Source organism: Mustela nigripes, chromosome 6 (assembly GCF_022355385.1).
Source record: "Mustela nigripes isolate SB6536 chromosome 6, MUSNIG.SB6536, whole genome shotgun sequence".
Classification (NCBI taxonomy): domain Eukaryota; kingdom Metazoa; phylum Chordata; class Mammalia; order Carnivora; family Mustelidae; genus Mustela; species Mustela nigripes.
The window spans coordinates 103,516,556-103,538,896 of NC_081562.1; the positions used below are offsets into that span (position 1 = coordinate 103,516,556).

At 50.6% G+C, this 22,341-nt stretch overlaps 1 protein-coding gene across 5 annotated transcripts in view; it reads left to right on the forward strand.

The window, feature by feature from the left end:
* CRACR2A (calcium release activated channel regulator 2A) overlaps positions 1–22,341 on the forward strand; it is a 130,603-nt gene that overhangs the window by 95,391 nt on the left and 12,871 nt on the right. For all 5 annotated transcript variants that reach the window (XR_009404874.1, XM_059403787.1, XM_059403786.1 and 2 more), the window contains 6 exons: positions 354–672; positions 4,786–4,918; positions 10,289–10,370; positions 10,469–10,583; positions 18,629–18,730; positions 20,919–20,995. Coding sequence is in view for 4 of the 5 variants with exons in the window: in XM_059403787.1 (XP_059259770.1) it covers positions 354–672; positions 4,786–4,918; positions 10,289–10,370; positions 10,469–10,583; positions 18,629–18,730; positions 20,919–20,995 (828 nt within the window). In the remaining variant the exon portion in view is untranslated. The remainder of the gene's footprint in view (positions 1–353; positions 673–4,785; positions 4,919–10,288; positions 10,371–10,468; positions 10,584–18,628; positions 18,731–20,918; positions 20,996–22,341) is intronic.

Genomic DNA, 22,341 nt, shown 5'->3' on the forward strand with positions numbered 1-22,341 from the left:
ATCGCCACCACCACCTTCCTCATCATCACCACCACCTTCATCATCAACATCACCACCACATTCCTCATCATCATCACCACCACCTTCCTTATCATCACCATCATGTCCATCATTATCATCACCACTACCTTATCACCTTCGTATTCATTAAACACTTTCAGAAGTGTGTTGGGTGAATGAGCTAGAGAATGCAAAGTCTGTTTTTATTTCCTTCCCTGGAGCTTTCCACCCCCAAGGTGTAATGCTTTTCTGTTAGTTGTTTATCACAGAGCTATTAGACATCTCTCTAGTTCCCATATTGACATATTTTATGATATTCTCCCCATTTCTCTTTCTTCCTTACCCCGTAATAGCCAGTCAGAGGAGGAAGAAGATGTGTTTGGCCTCCCAAGGAGGAGAAGCTCACTTGGCCTTGGTGGATATCCCCTTCCAGAAGAGGAGCCAGGGGCTGAGGGTCCGCTCCCCCGGGCACTCCGCAGAATCATCTCCATTGAAGAAGACCCCCTGCCCCAGCTCCTGGATGGCAGCTTTGAGCAGCCATTGAGCAAATGCTCAAAAGAGGAGGAGGTCTCCCAGCAGAGGGTGGAAGCACAAAGCCGGCAGGCCAGACCCTTGGAACCCATGCCTACATCTCCCCGAAGGCAGCCTGTTGGAAAAGAAGCCTTGTCTAAGGTAAGGACGCATCCTATGTTGGTTTCTTGATGTCACTTTTATGCCTGTCCCCTGCATTTGAACCCAAGAGCCTCAAAGGCAGCTCAAGAAGTCCGATGTGGCTGGTCTTATGAATCACCCTATTTGCCTCCATCAGATACCAGCTTGCCCTGTGGAACTGAGTGTCACCAGGGAGGCTCAGGGGTCCTAGTAAATTCTCTTTATAACTTCTGTTGTTTGCCCTTGTGTTCTCTTTTTCTGATTCGGATCAGAAGCATTTATTGAGTGACTAATTTAGACAGACACCTTGCCTGGCTCTTAGCATAACATATCACATGCTTTAAAAATTATAAATCTTCTTATATTTTGTAACTGTTCTCAGCAAGGCCAATCATTGCTCTGTAAAGCTTACATCGTCATCCCAACTGGCTAACCATCCTTTCATTCCCAAATGCCCTGCCTATTCCTCCCTAGAGGGTGCTCCTCCTGTCCCTCATCCCGCCTGCACTCCCCACCAGGGCTTCCTGCTCAGTGTTGTGGGAGAAGCAGGCCATAGTAACCATCTTCTTCTGGTTCATGGTGATGATGTTCCGCACCTTGTTTGTGACCCAGGCCCAGGTATAGACTCCTCCAGTTTCTCACCTCCCACTGGGCACTCTGAAAGTCTACAGAAACACCCATGACAGTGTGAAGGAGACTCCTCCCTGTACACAGGCAGCCCAAATGGGTATTTGGGCATTTCCAAACAGCTCATGTGGCAAGAACTTGTCCTACTGGGGCATGTGCACCAGGACTCCTTTCCAACCACTGCGGGGACTTCTTGGCGCCAGTTGTCATTCCTGGGCCTGGATTAAGATGCCTACATATCCCTTCTCCAAAGGACCCTGGGCCAGGGGATGAGTAAGAGCTGGATGGCACCAGTGGTGGGTAGCGACCCCTCCCTCCTCCACACCCTTCCACGTTCCCTTCCACGCAGACCTACATGTGTGGGCAGGGGACCCACTGGGGTTTTAAATACCCAAGCTCTGCTCCCAAATGTAAAAGTGTCGAGAGGTCAGTAAGAGATAGGGTGAACGGAGAACGAAGCCTCCAGGGGTGCTGGACCACGTGAGCAGATGGGGTGTATCCGCAGTGTCTTCCCCTGTGGCAGATGGGAAAGTAGAAGTACAGAGGAGTGAGGTCTGGTCTGGTCCCCCAGGGACAGGAGCACAGCCTCTTCGCCCTGTGCTCTCTCATGGGTGCTGACTCCATCACGTGTGCTACCAACTAGTCCAGGACAGGAGCTGCCGCAGACGGGAAGTGTGCTCTCAGAGAATCACGGGGCAGCTTCCCCAGAGGGTCTGCCCTTTACAAGAGCTCTGTGAGGCTGGCTCTCCCATGCAAGGCTGCGGGGGCATCAATTGGTATAGCCTTTCTGGACAGTAGACTGATAATAAGAATTGAGAACTTAGAAATTCCACATCCTTTAAACCAGTACTTCTACTCCTAGCAATCTTTCCTAATAACCAAGTTCAGACAAAAATTTAACTCAAAAATGGTCATGTATATTAGCAAATACTTGAAAAAATTCAATAGAATATTATAGCACTGTTAAAAATCACATTTTCAAGGGGCACCTGGGTGGCTCAGTCGGTTAAGCATCTGCCTTTAGCTCATGTCATGATTCCAGGGTCCTGGGATGGAGCCCCGTGTCCAGTTCTGTGCTCAGTGGGCAATCTGCTTGTCCTCCGTCCTCTGCCCCTCCACTCGTGTGTGCACAGGGACACTCTCTCTCTCTCTAATAAATAAATAAAATCTAAAAAATATAAAATCACATTTTCAAGAAACTTTTCTGACTTGGAGACATATTAATAATTTAATAATATATGAGAAAGAATAAAATTGTGTATAATATTTCAAATCGCATTCATTCATCCACATAGAAAAAAGCCTAGAAGAAATGCATCGAAATATGAATAGTGCCCACTTCTGGGTGGCGAGACAAACTATGAGTAACTATTAGTTTCTTCTCTACTTTTCTGTTTCTCCTAATTTTAAAAAAATTGCCATGTGTTACTTTTATTTTTTTAAAGCTTATTATTACTTCTTTTAAAAGTGGCAGGACAGAGAATGAGAACAGATCTTATTCCAGCGCCCTCCCCCCAATCTGGTTATGACGCTGAGGATTGTCCCCCAGAGGGGACACAGGGCCTATGAGTGGACATGAGTTGGAGTTCACAGTGCCTGGAGGTGGGGCCTGCCCAGAGCTGGACCATCAGGGTGTTGATCTCCTCTGGCCTACAAAACCCCCTGCTCCTTCTAGAACAGGGCTGACACAGCCTCTGCAGCCAGAACCATCTCCTCCTGCTCTGGGCTTCACATTCTCTGCCTGGTGACAGGCCTAGGGATACACAGATTGCTGCCCTGAGATTTAGTCACACAAATGACAACAGGAGGCTTGAGGCTGAGCAGGGACCCGCAGAGTCGATGCCCTTATGCATTAAAAGAATGTTAAAAATGGAGTAGAGGGTATAGTTTATGAGTGTGGATTTTTTTTTTTAAAGATTTTATTTATTTATTTGACAGAGATTACAAGTAGGCAGAGAGGCAGGCAGAGAGGAGGAAGCACACTCCCTGCTGAGCAGAGAGCCCGATGCGGGGCTCGATCCCAGGACACTGGGATCATGACCTGAGCCGAAGGCAGAGGCTTTAACCCACTGAGCCACCCAGGCGCCCCATGAGTGTGGATTTTTTTTTTTTAAGATTTTATTTATTTATTTGACAGACAGAGATCACAAGTAGGCAGAGAGTCAGGCAGAGAGAGGCGGGGAAGCAGGCTTCCCGCTGAGCAGAGGGCCCCATGTGGGGCTCGATCCCAGGACCTCAAGATCATGACCTGAGCTGAAGACAAAGGCTTAACCCACGGAGCCACCCAGGTGCCCGTTTGTTGGTCTTTTTTTTTGAAGTTCAGATTAAACCCCTGTAATTGACCTTGAATTCCCTCTTAAGTACTGTGTGGAATTGATTTCTCCCCAAAAGGCTGTTAATGGCTTTTCTCCAAGGCTCAAGTACTGCAAATATCTGCTGCCACTCCATTATAGTATTTGCTGAACTAGAGGAGCTAATTCCCCCAAATCCGCTTCTAAATAGATCCAGAAGAGCTTCCTCATTTGGCCAGGCAGGACTGGGCTGGGCCTGTAGGCAGGATTTGGGCGAGCAAACAAGCAGTCAGTGGGAAGGAGCGATCCTGCGGGCAAGAGGACTCTGGTTGCTCTGTGGCTCCGGCTGTCCTAGAACAAGTCCATTCCCCACCAGGCTTTAGGGTCCCAGACTAACTCACCGGCCGACCTGCTCCCAGCCCCTGCGGGCCACGGGGGCAAGGAGAAAGAGCCCAGTGACTGTTGAGTCTGGAAAGCTCCGCCCAGGGGTCTGATCCGGCCTGGTGGATTTCCCAACCTACTGAGTGGAGAGCCTGTTTCCCAGGCAGATGGGGCCCTAACTGGAAGCTGATGAGGCGGAAGGAGGAGCACTGTGCAGGCAGGCAAGCAAGACCGTGCTCCATTCAGCCCAGGCTTTCAGTGATAGGGCAGAGATAAAGGCCCCCCTAGCCTGGGCCATCTCTGCCCCGTGATTTACCTATGTCTTCTTTCTCCCCTTCCCCCTGCAGACATCCCACCTGTCCTTCCCCTGCACAGAGAATCTCTGCCTTCTCTTTAAGCCTCCACTCACAGTGTGTCTACCCCCCTTTCCGCCATGGACCTTGGACTCCCCCTCCCCCTCCACGCTCCCAGAGCAGTTGGAAGCTTGTGTTGAATTATTTGTTTCTGTGGCTGCCTCCATCCATCCACGGCCACCCAGGCCTGGCTCCCCATCCCCATGTCCTCTGCCCAGGGTCTACAGGACTGTAGGCAAACCACAAATGTTTGAGTGAGTGTCTCTCTTCCCTCCTGCTGATACTAGAAGGAGACCTTGTGCCTAGAGCCCAAAGCTCCTTGTACCCAACACCGGAGTGCCCTTCCTTGTGTGGTCCACAGGCCAGGTCCCTGCCTTCCCCTGGACCCTGTAGGGACTGGTTGAAGGACAGGTCGTAGCAGGAGGTGGGGCTGGTGGCCATGCCAGCAGTCTGTCTGCCAGCAGTCTGTCTGCCATCCACAGGAGGAAGCCTCCCCCTCCATCCCAGACCGGCTCTTCAAAATTGTGCTTGTGGGCAACTCCGCTGTGGGGAAGACGTCCTTCCTGAGGAGGTTCTGTGAGGACCGGTTTGCCCCCGGCTTGGCAGCTACTGTGGGTGAGTTCTTGCACCACTCTGGGAAGGGGAGGGAGAAGAGAGCCCAGGAAGGGACTGGGGGTCTGGTGGGAGTGGCCGTGGGGCCTTGCTGGTACAGGGCCCCTGACCCCCCTTATTCCCCAGCGAGGCTGAAAGAGCAAGGTCAAGTCCTCCTCCTGCACAGTGCCAGCTGCTAAGCTCATTCCACACGGAGTGGAGCCCCTGAACACTTCCTTCATCCAGCCTGAGGGGAACTGCAGCCAGCAAAGGTGGACTTTGGGCCCACGCTCCCCTCTGAGCTCATCTCTTTTTTTAAAAGATTTTATTTATTTATTTGACAGAGAGAGACACAGTGAGAGAGGGAACACAAGCAAGGGGGAGTGGGAGAGGGAGAAGCAGGCTTCCCGCCGAGCAGGGAGCCCGATGATGCGGGGCTCGATCCCAGGACCCTGGATCATGACCTGAGCTGAAGGCAGACGCTTGATGACTGAGCCCACCAGGCACCTCTAAGGCCATCTTTTTTTTATCATTTTTTTTCCTCCATTTTCAGCATGGCTTTATGCTTTTCCTGAACTGTGCACCCCAACACCACAACCCCTGCTTCCCCAATGGGCCAGCAGCTTCCTGCCCTGCCCCTCCCTAAGTGTGCACATATGTGTGCGTGTGTGTGTAGAGGGGTGCGGTGGAGGACAGTGCCCTGGGTGACTCCTTTTACCAGCACATGTTACCCATCTGCGGCCCAGGCCTGCTGGGTAACAGCTGGATTTCATCATGGAAGCTCATTAGGCTCAGCTATTAATGGATGATCTTGGCTTAATGTGTTCCCACACTCGAGTAATATTTTATTCAGATAGAGGCCTTTGCTCTCTTCACCCAAAGTTGCTCATTGCATTAGAAGATGTGACAAGACCCAAGGGCGTACTGACTTTTTAGCTTCTACCTTTTGCTTGAATCACTCAAGCCAAAAATAAATCCACTGAGAGATTACTATGTACCATTTAACCACAGTGATAAGGCAGCTGTCCCAGAATTTGAAAACATACTGATGGGATAAGCATATTTACCTTGGGGCTTTTGTATTTATCACTTCAGTCTGTCTTTGCACAACCCTGCAGGGAAAGAAAGTACTGTTATCAGCCCAGTGGACAGATGGGGAAACTGAGGCCCAGAGAGATTGAGAGCTTGTCCACATTCCCTCAGCTCATTCAGTGCTGATATTGGTCCCTCACTGGCCCCTTCTGTACCACTCCGCAGTATCTCCTGAGCATACGGAGTTGTGCGTGCTCTACCCAGGGAGGGGCAAGGACACTTGCCCATCCTGAGAGGTGGGCATGGTTTGGTATAGGCAGGGGAGGCTATTGAGGTTCAGTGGGACTTAAGGAGCCTGGGATTTTCATCTTGGCTCTGCCACTGATCAGCTGTGTGACCTTAGGAGGACATGTTACCTGTGGGTGCTTCGAGTTTTTCCTCCTGGAAGATTCGAACTAGGTCACCGAAGACAGCTTCCAAGCCTGGTTCTCTGTTCAGACCATCTTGGACCTTCGGCTGTCTGACAGGCTGGCTCTATAAGACAGGCTTCCCCTGCTCCAGAACCCTGCCTGGGGAGGCTCCATGATCTTTCCCTTCCTTCCAAATTTGCGCCTGGAGGAGGGTCTCTTCCCACATGCTTCAGGCATCCCATCCTTACTGCTGGGTCTTTTCCTCCATTGGTATCACATCTGGAACATTCTCCTGTCCCCTCCCTCCCGTCTCATTCCACCCAAAGACTGAGACCCCCCTCCCCAGATGAAGAATCAGGCCCCTAACAGGAAGAAGGGGAGCCTATGACCCAAGCCTGGAGAAGTCTGGCCTTGCTGGCCTTGAGTGGCCCAGTGTCCTGCAGGAACCAATGGCTGCCGAGGGAGGACTCACCTTCCTGGGGGCGTTCCATGGGGGAGGCCCCCACAAGTCAGGGCTCCAGCACTGGTTCGTGGGAGATGGGATGGTGCCAGCCCCTCGGCCCTCAGGGGTGTCCCTCTGAGTGACGCGCACGGCGCACCTCCCCCGTAGATGAAATCAAGGAATCAGGGGCCGTTTACATTTCCAACCTGTAGCCCTGTGCTGGAAGCCTCTGAAAAATGAAAAATCAGACTAATTTGCACTTCCCAGGAGACCAATTATGGAAACACCTACAATTTAGGAAGGGAAAAATATCAAAGATTCCAAATCAGGAATGCCCTTCATCACACTGCGCAGAACATGCTGGAACAGCAGCTGAAATTAGTCTCCCTGCCACACAACGTGCCTTGTTCTGGTACACATGTCAGTAACAGATGTCACACCAGCCACCAGAAAGATGCTCCCTTTAAAGAGACAGAGGAGCCACAGAATTCTGCTCTAGGGGGACAGAGCTGTCTCGCCCTAGCCTGGGGTTCCGGCTATCCACCCCCTGTCAGGAGCAACCCCACCAGCATAAACAGAGTCCTAAGAGAGACTCAGCAGTTCCCTAAATCTTTCCAGCCCCATCAAAAGGGATTTCAGGTTTCCCACTCCCTCATATGGACACGATCCCTCCTGGACTCTTGGCTTGAACACAATGTAAATGCTCTAATATGGCAGTGTGATTTGAGGTCCCTGCCCACCCCACCTTAGGACCAGTGGATTCCTTCAAAGGCAAGTGCTTGAGCCCCGTGGGTGTCCTGGAGATGTCAAATGATGGTTTCTGTAGAACGCTGGAGCTCATTTTGTACGTGACAGGACTGATTAATAGAAGCTAACCCTCCCTGGAAACTGGGACTCCGAGTCCTGTGCTCCTTCCACTGCCCCACATTGGTTCACATCCCCCTGCCCTCAGTCACAGGCCACCGCCCAAGAGGTTTCTTCCAGAAGTTTTTTCCTAACAGAATGCACTCCGCCCTTTTTGGCCACCAGTCTTTCTATCCCACTCCGCATCTCTGCAGAGAAATCCTGGAGTTTTTCTCTACCACAACTTTCAGCACCCCCCCCCCAACCAAATCCCCCCACTCTAAATAATATCTCGAGCCTGTCTTGTCCAGAAGGGTTAATGTCAGTCTTGGAGTCCATCAGCCCAGCTATAACCCACACTATCCTCCGACAAGACACGACGCAATTCTCAGTAACAGGGACCCCTGACGTCCAACTGTCATTCAGGAACCAGACAGATTGCAAGTTGGGCGTCACTGCCATGTGTTTCTTGAGTGCTACAGCTGAACTTCAAGATTATGAACCTCTGACCTAGCCCTCTACACCCTCCATCATCCCTCATTTGCAGATGAGGAGTGAAGACACCCCAAAATGACATAATGTCATCGAGGTCGCATAGCGAGTCAAGGCAAAACTGAGACTGGGACACACAGTGTGGGTTGCCCAGCTCCTAAAATGTTAGAACTGCCTGTGGTCTTAGAAAGCAGTTTATTCTAGGCTCTCTGGTCCTACGTCATTGTGTGTTGCCTGTGCTATTGGTCTCGGACTCCTTGTGTCTCCTGCCACCGCCCCCGGGCTCCCCCTTGGGCTTCTCAGTTTCCCGGGCCTCTCTGTCTGAAGTTGCAGAGACAAGTACATCATGTACCCAGCTGGGAGTCCCAGCAAGCTCACTAAGGCACAGAAACCACTCTGCTCCTGGTAAGACAAGCTCCCTGTCCTCCAGCAAAGTATTTGGCCAGTGAGATAGAGCAAGATCATGACCACAGCCAAGACCCATGGGGCACCACCTGCCCCTCCGCCTGCCTGCCTTTCTGTTCAGGAGAAGGCTCTGTCCTGGGGGCTTTGGACCATCACCTGCTTCAGATCAGACCCTGAAGGTGTGTCAACAATGGTTGACTTTCTCCTGAGTTGTTATCAGAAAAGGGCGTCTGGGTGACTCAGTCGTTAAGTGTTTGCCTTCAGCTCAGGTCATGATCCCAGGGTTCTGGGTTTGAGCCCCACACTGGGCTCTCTGATTGGCAGGAAGCCACTCCCCCTGCTTGTGTTCCCTCTCTTGCTGTGCCTCTCTCTGTCAAATAAATAAAATCTTTAAAAAGAGAAAAGGAAAGGAAAGGGAAAGAGAAGGAAAGGAAAGGAGGCAGCTCCTTCAGTTGCCCAGAGCACAGACTGGGACAGCATCCCAGATTCAGCACCACTAGTCATAATCTGTTTTGTTGGGAGCTCTAAGCCCTGGGCTTTCTAGGTGAAATGAGGCTACCAGGTGTCCCTGGGTACAGGGCACCGTTGCAAAAAGAATGGGCCTCAGAGCTGGGCTTGTAACTCGCTAATGCCTGTGAAGCAGAGGGCGTTCAGAGTTCCTGCTTCGGGACTTAGGTCTGACATTCTAGAAGTGGACGACTCTCCCTCCCGCCTTCTTGCCACTCCTGGGCCCCTAGTGCCCTCGGCTTTGCCTGGAGACAGTTGCTGCGATGCCCTTTCCTATTTACTGCCTCTCTGTCATCTCTTTTGTTTCTGTGTCCAAGCTTCTATTGCTGTCCCTTACTGAGCCTTCCACAGCAATCTGTTAGGATGGCCCAACCCCTTCCCCTGGGTCTTTTTGAAGGTGGCAGGGGATGCCTTCTAGAACCCAGATCAGATACCATGAGGGAGCAAGACTTTTTGAAAAGTGCTAAACATTTGTGAACATTCTTACACGATGTAGGAAAGAGGAATGTGTTCTTAGAGAAACTGCATTAAAGTCCTTTTCTCTGAGGGCCACTGTGGGGTACAGACCTCGTCTCTCTGGTGCAGGACTCTGGGTAGGGTCGAGGCCACAGAGAGATGGTTTTGACTGGCTCAGTGGCTCGGATTAGGAGCTCAAAACCCATCTCAGGGGTGAATGCTGCTTTTGACTCCCTCCCTTGCCACTTCTCTTCTGACCCTCCGTCTACCTGCCACGGCTCCCCCACTCCTCCTATCCTTTGCTTTGGCTGATGGAAGTCTGAAAGTATGATCCATCCCCCAGGAATAATTGAACTTTGTTATGGGAACTTTGAAAAGGATTTTAGGGAGTAGCGGGAGAAAGAAATAGGAGGATGGTCTCTTCCTCCTTCATCTTTGCAATGAGGGAGTAAATTCATGAAAAATAACAAATATCTTCACCTTGGTGTATCATTTCTACATATGGGATCTCACTTGAGCCTTATTATAGAATCCCTAAAGAGGGTGTGAATTACATTGCAGCGAGGAAACTACAGTTCAGAGAGGTTAAGCGATTTGATCCACACCCCGCAGCCTGCTCAGAGGCAGAGACAGGACCAGCGCTCAGCTTCCGCACCTCCCCGTCCAGGTCCCCACATCCCCTCTCTGGGGGTGGGGGGCACCTGCTCAGGGTGGTTTGTCACCCCTGGCCTCACAGGCTTCTGGACATGCGGGGAGTCTGGGCATAGTTCTCTGATCTGGAAGTGATAGGCTCCCTCTGCCCTGCAGGCATCGACTATCAGGTGAAAATGATGCACGTTGATGGCTCATACGTGGCCCTGCAGCTGTGGGACACGGCGGGACAGGAGAGGTGAGGAGCACCCCTGACCCAACCCTGCCTCCTCCACCGCCCACCGAGGGGGCCGCCAGGATGCCTTGCAGCCCCTGACATGTGGCCCTCGGTGACAGGTACCGCTGCATCACCCAGCAGTTCTTCAGGAAGGCCGATGGCGTCGTCGTCATGTACGATGTCACCGCCAGACAGTCATTCCTGTCGGTCCGGCAGTGGCTGAGCAGCGTGGAGGTGAGCTGGTGACCTTCTAAAGCATTGACGCAGATTCCTGCCTCCCCCTTGTCCCTGCCCATCTCCGGCCCGGCCCTCCACACTTCCAAAACCTGAGTCCAAACCCGCCTTCTCCAGCAACACACCGGTTCCCCTGTCCATATGGCCGTTCACCCAAGCCCAAGCCCTCGGTACTGGGGTGAACGAGACTGACTCAGTCCCTGCCTTCACAGAGGTGGGGACTTGAGAAACAGATCACACCCTTGACTGTGTCATTACCGTTGCCATCAGTGCCTCGAGGGAAGGGGCTAGGATTGGGGAGGGGCGCAGAACGGCAAGAAGACAGTGTTTAAGCGGAGTCCCACCCGTGTTCTTCCCTCTCTCGGCCCTCTGTGTTGCTCTGGCTCCCGTGGGCCCAGCTATGCCCAGCCCAGGAGGGGCTCCACACAGTGCATTGGGACCTCTGTCACAACCCTCAGCAAGAGGGGAGGCTGATCTACATACAATGTGAGAGTCCCCTGGCTCACCGAAAGGCCACCCTGGGCGGGCCCACAGGCAACAGCCCTCTTCTTTGAATTCTAGATTAGCTGTAAAACTCAACTCCCTTGATTTATACTCACAGGAAGTTGCTTTGCAAGTGTTTTGTACTTTCTGGCCACCTGCATGTTCTTCCTTGACCACTCAGATGCAGCCTTCTCAAAGCCAAGGCCAGGGTAGACAAGGCACATACTTATTTGAGAGGACCTCCGAGGAGTCTTTAACAAAACGATGAGCTAGGATGCCCCACCTCCTTCTACCTGCAGAATCCATGTGCTGCTCATGCATTTGTCTAAAGCACAGCCAGGCACTGTTCTAGGCTCTGGGAATGATAGCAGCAGGTAACAGACAAGGTTCCGGTCCTTGTGGAGTTTACCTTCATCCCTCTGTTCCAGCCCCGAAGACCTGGCATAGTCCTTACCTGCTTACCACACTGTAACACGGCTGTGAAGGACACAGTTGTCAGCCCAGCTCCCTGCCTCTGGGTCTCCTGAGAATGACCCTGTGCCTTTGCCACACTGTGTAACAGGCACCTGGCATGGGGCCCCGCAGAACAAGCGCTCAACGGATGTGGGAGGCATGAATGGATACGGTATCCTTGGGCGGGCAGAATCCTGGAGTTGTTCATTTCTTCATCCTTTTGGTCCTAAGATCTGTGATTCCTCCCACCAAAATCTGTTTCTCTTGGAGTTTGGATTGGCTGGGCCATTCCTTTCTTCTGTGAATCCACATCCTTCTCATTTCCAGGAAAAAGAAGGAACAAGAGTGGAAACCAGATTCAAAGGTTTCTCTGAAATTCGCTTCATACAAATTATTTCTCAAAATGATGGTGCTTGAGGAACTTACAGTAGAGAAAATGGAAGTTTTGACATGTAGCGAATGGCTCCAGGCCAAGCTAACAAAGGAGGCAAATGGGATGGGTAATCTGGAAGCAACAGGACAGGATTGTTTGTTTCTTTTTAATAGTGCGGCCCATTTATCTTCCTCACAGGAAACTAAGCCCCAGGAGTGACACTGGGGATTAGCTATCTGCTGGTTCTCAAACTTTCTTCTTGGGAACCCTGGGAACATAGAGACTCCCCCCAGGAACTGGGGAGAGCTGATTCCCCAGATCACTGAGAGCCCTTTCTGCTTCGCTCAGTTTTCTCAACTAGAAGTCCAGGCCCAGTTTTGTTAGACAAGAGGGTTTCCCTGTGAGAAATTACTGATCTAAAACAGCCATCTCATTCTCAAAGGAAGACGTCGAGGCCGTGACCTTCCCATTCTCTTCCCAGCTATGTACAGTGTTTTTAAGTTTTTTTTTTTTTTTTTTAATTTATTTGACAGACAGAGATCCCAAGTAGGCAGAGAGGCAGGCAGAGAGAGAGGAGGAAGCAGGCTCCCTGCCGAGCAGTGTGCGTGATGCGAGGCTCGATCCCAGGACCCTGGGATCATGACCTGAGCCGAAGGCAGAGGCTTTAACCCACTGAGCCACCCAGGTGCCCCAGCCAGCTATGTACCCATTGTCCCCAGATAGCAACATCTTGAGACAGACTGGAGCAGGTAGAGGCAGTTTAAGTAGTCTGTGATGAATAGGGATGGAGAGAGGAGGCAAACTTACAGAACCTTGCTCTTTGCCCTCAGTAGGGGCTGCTGCTTCTGAGGCCCTGGTTGTGCACCCAGAGCCCAGGATCTCGCTGGAGAGGTGGAATATCAGGTTGAATTTGGCAGCAGTGAGGCCAAGAAATCCCAGAGGGCCATCCCTGCAGCTGGAAGCACGAGCTTGGTCATTCTCCCGAAAACCGGGCCAAGCCCCGGATGTCCGGCGTGTTCCCAAGTGCGGTAGGGCTGAAAAACACTGTCAACATGTACCCAGCAAGAGACCTCAGGGAAACCCTAGTGTCTCGATGGCCCCCTGGGGAAGCCACATGGAAAGGCACTTAACCCAGAATTCTCCAGGTGAGGGTGGGACTTTTCTGTATCGTTTGGCCTTTAATGTTCCTTCTCAGGAGTAAGAGCAGAAGGTTTGGGTAAACTCTAAATGGGGATGCCAAACCCGGACGGTCAGGATCACCTGGGGTGCTTTCAGACAAAACAGAGGCCAGGCCTTATCTCCTAAATAGAATGATTCAGGGCCTGGAAATACATTGAAGGGGGAGAAAAAAAAAAAAAGATAAAGATAAAGAAAAAGAAAAAAGCAGCCGTCCCTTGGGTGATTTGGCTTCTCAGCTGCCATGATCCAAGCCTGAAAAGTGCTTCTCGAAGTTTAATATGCACAGGAATCTCCTGGGCGCCTCGCTAAAATACAGAATCTGACTCCGCAGGGACAAAACCTTAGGTAGGCCCCGAGGTTCTAACAAGTTCTCAGGGAGGCCCGCGCGGCCAGCCAGGCCGGGTACCACCCTTGGAGAAGTGAGGCTCTGAATCACTTGCAGAGATGTCTGCGTGCCTTCCCCCAAGACTCTCCTGCGTGTCCCCCAAGACTCTGCCGTGCATCCCCCACCTGGTCTGGCACGGGGGAGGTGTTGGGGTACCCGGTGCAGGGACCCAGCCCAGTGGCCCAAAGATTGGAGACAAGTGTGGCGGGGGGTGGGGGGCGGTTATGTGAACGCGTGAACAAGTGTCAGACGGTGGAGTGTGTGTTGAAGGCGCAGAGCAGTGGGATCGTGAATGCAATTATTCTCGAGATTCTTGAAAAGCTGAAGTCATTCTGCCTTGGCAACCAGCAATCAGGGGGGTCAGGTGACAGATTAAAACCTGACACCTCATTTGATCAGAGGGAACTGAAAATAATAAGTACTTTGTATTTGCGGAGCACCTTATTTTTCCATAGAACTCCAAGCACTTTGCGAACTCCCTCGCCCGGAGAAGGGGGGGTGGAGGGGGAGCTTTAATAACAGGCTTCAGAACCTGAAGCCTTATTATTAAGTGAATGCTGGCCAGCTGTTCGCAGCGCCCCTTCCTCCCGCAACCTGAAAAGCAGTATAAGAAGAAAGGGCTTAAATTGCCACAGATTATACATGCCGAAGACTCACTCTTGGAAGAGGTTGTGCGGGCTGGGAACAGATGCTGGGGGTGGGGGTGGGGGGCGCTTTGGTCCCTGAAAAAGAAGTTCGTATCATCCCAGCTCCCAGGAAACTGGCCAGTCACCCATGACAGAGTGGAACGGAGGCTCTGAAAGGTTCCTCCTGACCCCCACATTCTTACAGCGCATGGCCTTTGATCCTCTGGGGGAGGGGGTCAGGATGGAGGAGGAGTAGGCACAGATGAAAGGACCCTAGAAGATCCTTCCAGTCCCCAAAGAACCCATATCCTTTCCCGTGAGAGAGAACTGACTAAGGCCTGTGCTGCTTTATGAAGTGGGAGAACCCCCCCCCCCCCCCCCCCCCCCCCGCCATGGCTGGCCCCCTGCCCCCCCCCCCTCGTTTTTCCCCCCCCCCTACCTTGCCCCCAGGCCTTCTGTCAGTTTACATTCCCTATATACCTTATAGCAAATCAAAACAGGTAGCCATTCCAGCCACCTGGGTATCCCCAGCCCTCCCCTACCTCCTTCTCATCCCTGCTGGGGAAGACTGGTTTAATCTAGAGAAGAAACAGGTGGCACTCTCAATGTCCCATGTTTATACCATAAGACCAACTGGACATCTGGAGACTTTGGGGCCTGGATCAGGGAAAATCAGATTTGGCACAAGCCTGAATGGGCTGGTATTTTCCTCAAACCCAGTTTGTAGGTCCCCAATGTCTGCAGTCCGGGCATGTTGAACTTCTTGTTTCAATCTTTTGGCACTCTGGTGGCCCTGTATTCTTAGGCCTGTAAGTCAAGGAAGTGGAAAATGACAGAAGTCATTAAGCCAACAGAATCTGCATCTCCAAACTGGAAAAAAAAAAGGGGGGGGGGAGATTAATTTAATGCGGCCTCTTGTTTTATAGATGAAAAGGCCTGAGATCCAGAGAGAGGAAGTGACTTCTCCAAAAGTACCCCCAGCTTGCCAGACACCCAGCCAGAGCTAGAATCTAGGGCCCTGCCACTTCATTATGCTGCATTATACATTATGTGACAAGAGAGTCACATGGTCTGTGGTTGAAATCTGCTTCTAAAAAATAGGTGTTCATTTCTCTTTTCCATCCTTCCCACTTCGCCTCAAAGCACAATGCTCCGTTATAGCTCAAAGGGGCCAGGCCCCCTCTCCTCTCCCTTCATGGACCACGAGCTAATTCTCGAATGAGAATCTCTGTCATTGGTGGCCATGTTCAGTACAGAGCAAAAAATAGCAGTTTGATTTTTTCCCCCATGTTCCAAGTTGAGCTTGAAGTGCTGGCAGTTTAAAACGACTACACAAATAAATCTTGTTTTGACTCATAGTCCAGGGGGTGGATAAATATGGAAACCCCCAAGATATAATTTTGCAGTCATTTTTTTCTTAGCATAACTACATGCTTTAATGTGCTGAGAAATTTTTTTGTTCTGGCTCCAGGGAACTAGCAGCACTATCCTGGCTAAGTGCTTTTTCTTGCCTCCCAGCAATTGGATATTAACACACGCACGCACACATGCACACACACACAGACACACACTACAGCCAAGCAAACCCAACAGCTGCACGTTCTGAGCTGAATGCCAGTCCTCGGCTCCAAGTTGACAGCTCATGTTATTTAAAGTCAGAGGTGGGTAATCTTGTGAATTTCAACACGTCTGTCTTCCAACAAGCTCAAGTTCAAAGAAAGGCAACTCAGACGGTTGGAGGTATGGAGAGGCTTCTGCGCCGGGTGACAGCGATAGGAACCTGCTGCATAGGTCCATCTCATAGCTCACTGAATAGAGTCTTTGAAAAGGGGTGGGTCCCCCCTCACCACAGAGGTTGTGTGTCCAGCTAAACAACTTCGATTCCTTCCCTCTGCCCTGCCATGCCAATGGCATCTATAGAAATGTCACCAGAGGTGGGATGGACCTTCAACAGGAGGTTGGACCTTCAACCCTAACCCTAACTCTTTGGACTTTAAACTTGGAACAGGAAACGTTGCTTCATCTGGTGGGTCAGATCGAGCCTCTTTGTGCCAAGCAGTACACAGGCAGAACAACTAGCTGGGTACGTGAAAAGCATAAGGTTTGGGCAGAGAGCTGAAGACTTGAGTTTCAAGTCAGAGAGGACCTCGAGACATCTATCTATCCCAGCCCCCATCCTCCCCCTGGCCTTGTATCAAAGCCTGTTGTTGGGCCCTGGTGATGAAGACTGACCCCCAGGAGGGATAGCACTCTCTGGCCTTGTGCGTGTGCCTACTTATTTTTGCCATCTCTTTGGAGTTAGGCCTAATTCTTCATCAGTGGTGGGCCAGGGCCTGTGGAGGGGGAAGCCAGTTGTCCACAGTATTCGCATTAGAGAGGAACAATGAGGAAAAACAGAAGCCACAACTCTAGCTAGGGGGTGGGGGTGGAGTGGGGAGAGAGGTAGCTTTTTTCCACTCCTTCTAAGGTGTTTTATCTTTATATCCAGGCATTGCTTTAAAAAAGAAGACTGCCCCCGCTTTCCCTCAGAGGCACCCCTGTGTTTGTGGGTGCTCAGGGCTCAGATGCTGGGCTGGTCATTCTTCCCTATCTGACCCCATGTGGCCATTTGGCACCCACCACCACCTTGGCCAGCGAGGAGACTGAAACCATCACTCATTCTAAAATACCTGTATCCGGGTTCGAATTCTGCCTGGGGATTTCAAGTCCGATGCTCATATTTTCAGAGTTTCCATGTCAAGAAATCCCACAAGCCTTAGTCATCCCTCACACATAAATCTACAAATAACTCTCATGTGCTCTACAACAGCAAGCCTTTTGGCCCATTTCCCTGCTTCCTCCTCTTTTTTTCCTTTTCTCTGAAAAAGTCCTCGCACAAGTTTCTGTGGCACCACACAGTCCGAAAATGGGGCTATTCCCATTCCCGAACACTCTGGTAATAGGGAGCCACAGCAGGTCTCCATGCCGGAAGTCATTTCTCATTTGCAGATACTTGGAACAGAGTGTGATCCACTTAGCGCCTCAACTACAGTGTACATAATCTGATCTATTTCTGATGCGTTGGAAGACGCATTCCAAATCAGGCAGCGCCTTTGCGCTATCATCACCCACATGAGTTACCATCTGACCATGGGTAAATGGAGATACCACTTTGAGAGGGTTCTAGTTAATAAGACACTAAATAGCAGAGAGTTCCCTGGAAATCAGAATTTAGAGAAAACCGTTGGAGAATCATGAACCTGTATACTGTAGGGTCCTCATAACTCAGAAGACTTTGCTGTTGTTCTGTCGGATTCTCTGAGTCTTAACATTCTCATGGAGGAAATGAGAATTTTTTTTTTCCCACTACAGAACTGCAGTAAAAAGGAACGTGTACATTGAGGAGCCGTGGAGGCTTAATTTCAAATCTAATTGCATTCAAACTTAAAACATGCACCCCTCTCAGATGGACGTGGGACATTTATTTAAAGTGGTGCTATCTAGTGGTTAAACTCTTGGCAAAACTATAAGCGGTTGTCGGCTTCTGCCATCCCCCAACCCTCTATTCAGTAAAACATTTTAGCTACAATGAATAACTATTGGTTACCAAATTATTATTAAAAGCCCCTAATTAAATATCTCGCTAAGTAAAAATAAACTGCTTACATGTGAATATTACCATATTAACTCACTCAATAGCTGTGCGCTGTGGGCCCTTTGTTTGCCCTCCTGAGAGGCGCATGAAGTACACACATTTCACAAGGGAGGACACCCCAGGATGCAGGACTCCAGGGAGCAGGCCCGTGGCTGTGTACCACGGTCACCGGAGGAGTAAAGAAAGTTGACACTGTGAATACACCTGTTACTTGTTACACTTCTGTTCCTCCAGAAGTGGAGTTTCTAGGGCACTGAGCTCTTCCCACGCGGGTTTCTGTCCAACCCCCCATTGCCGGAGGTCTCTACTGCCCTGCACGGTCACCTCAGATTCCATACACAACAATCATAGACTGGGTGCTGGGGACCCAGTACCATGAATCAGAATGGGACCCAACCTTCAGGGAGCTTATGTGCCCAGTATAGGGCCCCAGTATAAGCAGCCGCTAGAACTGCTCCGAACCACATTGTCTTAATTCCTTTGCTTCATTCTGGTTCATTTTGACTAAGTCTGGTCACTTAGGAATGTTTTCAGGGATGCTGTCACCCCTGGAAAGGGACACATAGTTCACCCGTGTCTGCTGTCCCCTCATCCTGTTACCCACAGCACAGCTGGGGAGCCTGCATGTCCCACCCAGCAGCGATGAGTGGGGGTGGGAGTCACTGTACAGCCCAGTCTGGGGGGCACTGGGAGGCAGGCCTGAGGCACCTTGCAGAAGCTTTGTAAACTGAGGCTATCGGAGAAGGTGACGTTCCGTTTCCGCTTTTGGGATGACCCTATTCTTGCCTGGTCTATTGGGGCAGCAGGGGACTCTCAAGCCAGACTGTAACTTTCCCACCAGCATTTTAAGCCTGCCCTTCTGGGGTTTCCTTATGGATGCTTCTCTCATTTAGGGGATTATCTGTTCTGCAGGAAGCTGTGGGAGACTATATTCCTGTTCTTCTGCTGGGCAATAAAATTGACAATGAGAAAGAGCGGGAAGTTCCGCAAGGCCTCGGAGAGCGGCTTGCCAAGGTAAAGAGCAAACGTTTCTGACTCTCTGGACAGGGTGGGACCCTGAGGGCAGTCAGGCCTGTCCCCAAGAACCTGGGAAGGAACTTTCTCTGGAAGCCCCCTGGGAAGGAAGCAAGCAGGCAGGGTTGGTGTCCTGGCGTCATGGGAGTGGCCCATGTCCTGCACACGTGGTACTTTCTGTAAAAGCCACGCACTGCAAGATAGAGTTGGCAGGGACTAGGGTAGGGGGAGTTTTCCCAGACTCTCTTCCTTGGGACACAGAATGATAAATTGTTAGATAGTAATAGGTTACTTACTTAAATCCCCTATCTGATACTCAAATCCGTTCTTTTGCATTTCTACTTGATCACCTCCAGGGATGAAACACTCGCTATCTGTAAGACAGCTTGTTCTTCTTTGAACAGCTCTGTTAGAGAGCTTATCCATTCTATCAAGATTGAGCCCCGAGCTGTGAGCTTGAGATAAACTCAGAGCATGCACTCGAAAACACAGCATTAAAATATAAGCATCAGCCCTCTTACCCAAGCTGGGGACCTTTAAGGCTCAATGGAAATCAGGCAGTAAACGGTGCTCGTTCCTTAGCTGTCTCTCCTGCCTCCGAGTGGTTTTCAGGAAACTCTATGTCTGAGAAAATGGGGGATTCCAAACTTTTTAGTGTGCTTGTTCTAAACAGGGACTCACGGCCCCTGAGGCTAGGCAAACAGGCACAGAGGCTAAGGGTCTAGGAAAAAAAGGAGGAAGAAGAAGGGTGACGAGGTAGTTAGCTGCCTGTCTGCCCTCCCTGACCCCCAGTACTGAAATTCGAAAGAACTCTGCCTACAGATTTCTCATGTCTCATCTGGCAGAAAACTCTGACCAGAACTGATGGGGAGCTGGTCTTCATTTACCTTGCTTGAATGAATTTTCAGATGTTTCACCAAAGTAGTATTAATATGTTTGATTATAGGGTGCTGTCCCAGGCCCACCGACGGTGACACAGTATAGACATCTGCTGTGTCTCTGAGACTCAGAATCTCTGCATCCCAAAATACACCTGGATCCAAAGATTTTGATTAATGAACAGCTGGCTTGTGTTTTTATCACCTCATTTTTTCCCCTTTTGTCTCTTTTTGGTCAGTTGAAAGCAATCAAACAAACAAAAACGAGGCTCTGAGCCACTAGTATTGATCCAGTTTCTCACAGGTGTCCTCACTGGTGGAGTCAGGAAGCCAGCTACAAGGCAAAGCTTGTCTTCGAATTCTAGATCTTGTGAAGTCTCCCTCCCCCCATCATGGAGGTTTTATTCTTCCGAAGACTATACCAGAGTCAGGCTCCAACAGCAGTGCCTACGGGGGCTGGGTGAAGAGAACCAAGGATGGAGCAGGGGTCCCTGGGGTAGCTGGGAGCCGGTGTCCCAGTGTCCGTAGAGTCCCCTGATCTGCAAACCTCAGCAGAAGTGTCCTCCCTCGGCTGCCTGCATCCCCACAGGGCATCAGCCTCCCTGCCATTAGCACTGTCCCTACCGAGGAAGCAGGAAATCTACTAACAGGATTGATAAATGGGCATAATGATGAGCCTTGGCCAAGAGCCCCCACCATGCAGGCAGGATGGCTTCTGCCTACTGAGGGGATGGACAGTTGTCCTGTGGCACCAACGCTGGCAGCCTAGGCAGCTGGAATATTCATTAACTGGTGTGAAGGAGATTTTCTACTGGAGTGCCTTAGGGACACCTGCCCCAGGGCCAGTGTCCTGCGAAAAGCCCCGCCATTAGCTACATAAGTCACTGAATGAACAGACCCTGTCTGTACTGTGCCCTTGGTTTCCCTGCCTGTGCAGTGGGAAGAACGTGGCCCGTCCCAGCCTTCGTATCTTTGCCTGCATCACAGGCTGGTGTGAAAAGGAAACAAGCATGTACATACCTGAGAGCAATTATGGGAACGTGTAAAGCACTAAGGTGGCATGCTGTTTTGTGATTTACAATTGTTATAGCTCACCTGGGAGATGGTTACAGAACTTGCCTTAGGGAGCCTAGGGCATCGAGGGGAATCAACCTTCTTATACAGAGGAGGGATGGGGAGAGGAATGAAGAGGGTCTTCGAGGGGAAGTGAGGGATGCGGAGAGATGCAGACAGGCTGTTTTCCCATCTCCCATGGTTCCGTCGAGCTCCCCCAGCACTCTGTTTCTGTCTCCTCTGCTTTATGATTCCAGGAGAACAATCTGATCTTCTATGAATGCAGTGCCTATTCCGGTCACAACACCAAAGAGTCCCTGCTCCATCTAGCCAGGTACAGAGGTGTATCCCCGCAGACGTGATCTGGTGGGAAGCACCTGCGTTCACCTCTGTGCAGACCCTACGCCCCCACCCTCTGTCTTCTGGAGCCTTCTGGGTAAAGGGGCTGGAGGCCTAGACTTTTGTGTGGGGTTCAGGGACAGCCCTCTGAAATACAATAGGGACAAAAAGGAAACGCTCCCCTGCCTCTCACCCCCACTGCCGCCTTCTTCTGCAGCTTAAAAGCTGCCTTTTCCCCAGGGATCTTCTTTTAAAATGCAAATCCTTCTGGGAAAGGTCACATCACAGGTCCCTGAACACTGGCCAGTATCTTAGCAGGGAATCGTTGGCATCCAGCTGGGAATAACAACAGTTACAATACAGACTCTAGGGGAGAAGGCAGAAGCCAGGGAGGGAGGCGCTGTTTGGGAGGAACTAGAGGCACCAAGGGGACAGTCTTAAAGGGTTAGTTCCACCTAAAGACTGTTTTCGTAAGCCTCTCCCTACACCAAAATTTTAAAAATCCCAAAAATCCCAAAGAAGAAGGCCCTATTCTCAATACTTGAACATTCACTCATTTATTCACTTATTTATAGGCATTCATTTCATTCCATCTACCCACCCACCCATCCATCCATCCATCCATCCAGTCACCTACCCATCTATCCAGAACCACTTTATCTATGCATTGGAGAGGCTGTGGAGTCATGGAATACCCTGTAGGCTTTTCTCTGACACTGATTCGTAGGCCAAGTCTAACTTAGGAACATTCATCAGAGCATCCCTGCTGACTCAGGTTGTTGTAAATATCCAGAGAGATGCTAAAGGTGAAAACACATTGAGGCTATCAAGCAGGGATAAGATCCTTCGCACTATTTTTAATCCTTCACCTCCTACATTTAATCTGGAACTGTAGCGACATGGGACAGAACTCCTATAGGGTTAATAACGCAAAAGTATACTTTTTGAGTCTCTACTGTGTGCCAGGTACTAGATAGGCTACAGAGACACAGAGACAAAACATACAGTCCTGGCTTCAAGCGGATTTCTCACCTGAGGGAGCCACCCTCAGAAGGGTGAAAGCACCTTCTGCTGCAGGGTGATGGGTTTATAATAGAGAAATGGCTAGAATGCTGTCAGGGACACTTACACCACCTGGAGAATCAGGCGAGGCTTCTTGGAAGAGGTGTCACGAAAGATCCATATTGCCTAAACGTTGTCTTTACAAATTATGGTTACATACCTGTACTTCCCAGAGGGACACTTTGAATTCTCTGATGCTCTGGTGAGGCTGAGTTCCTTCCTTACCATCCAAATGGCCTGTAACCCCAGGACCTAGTGCTCTCCACTACTGATGTTATA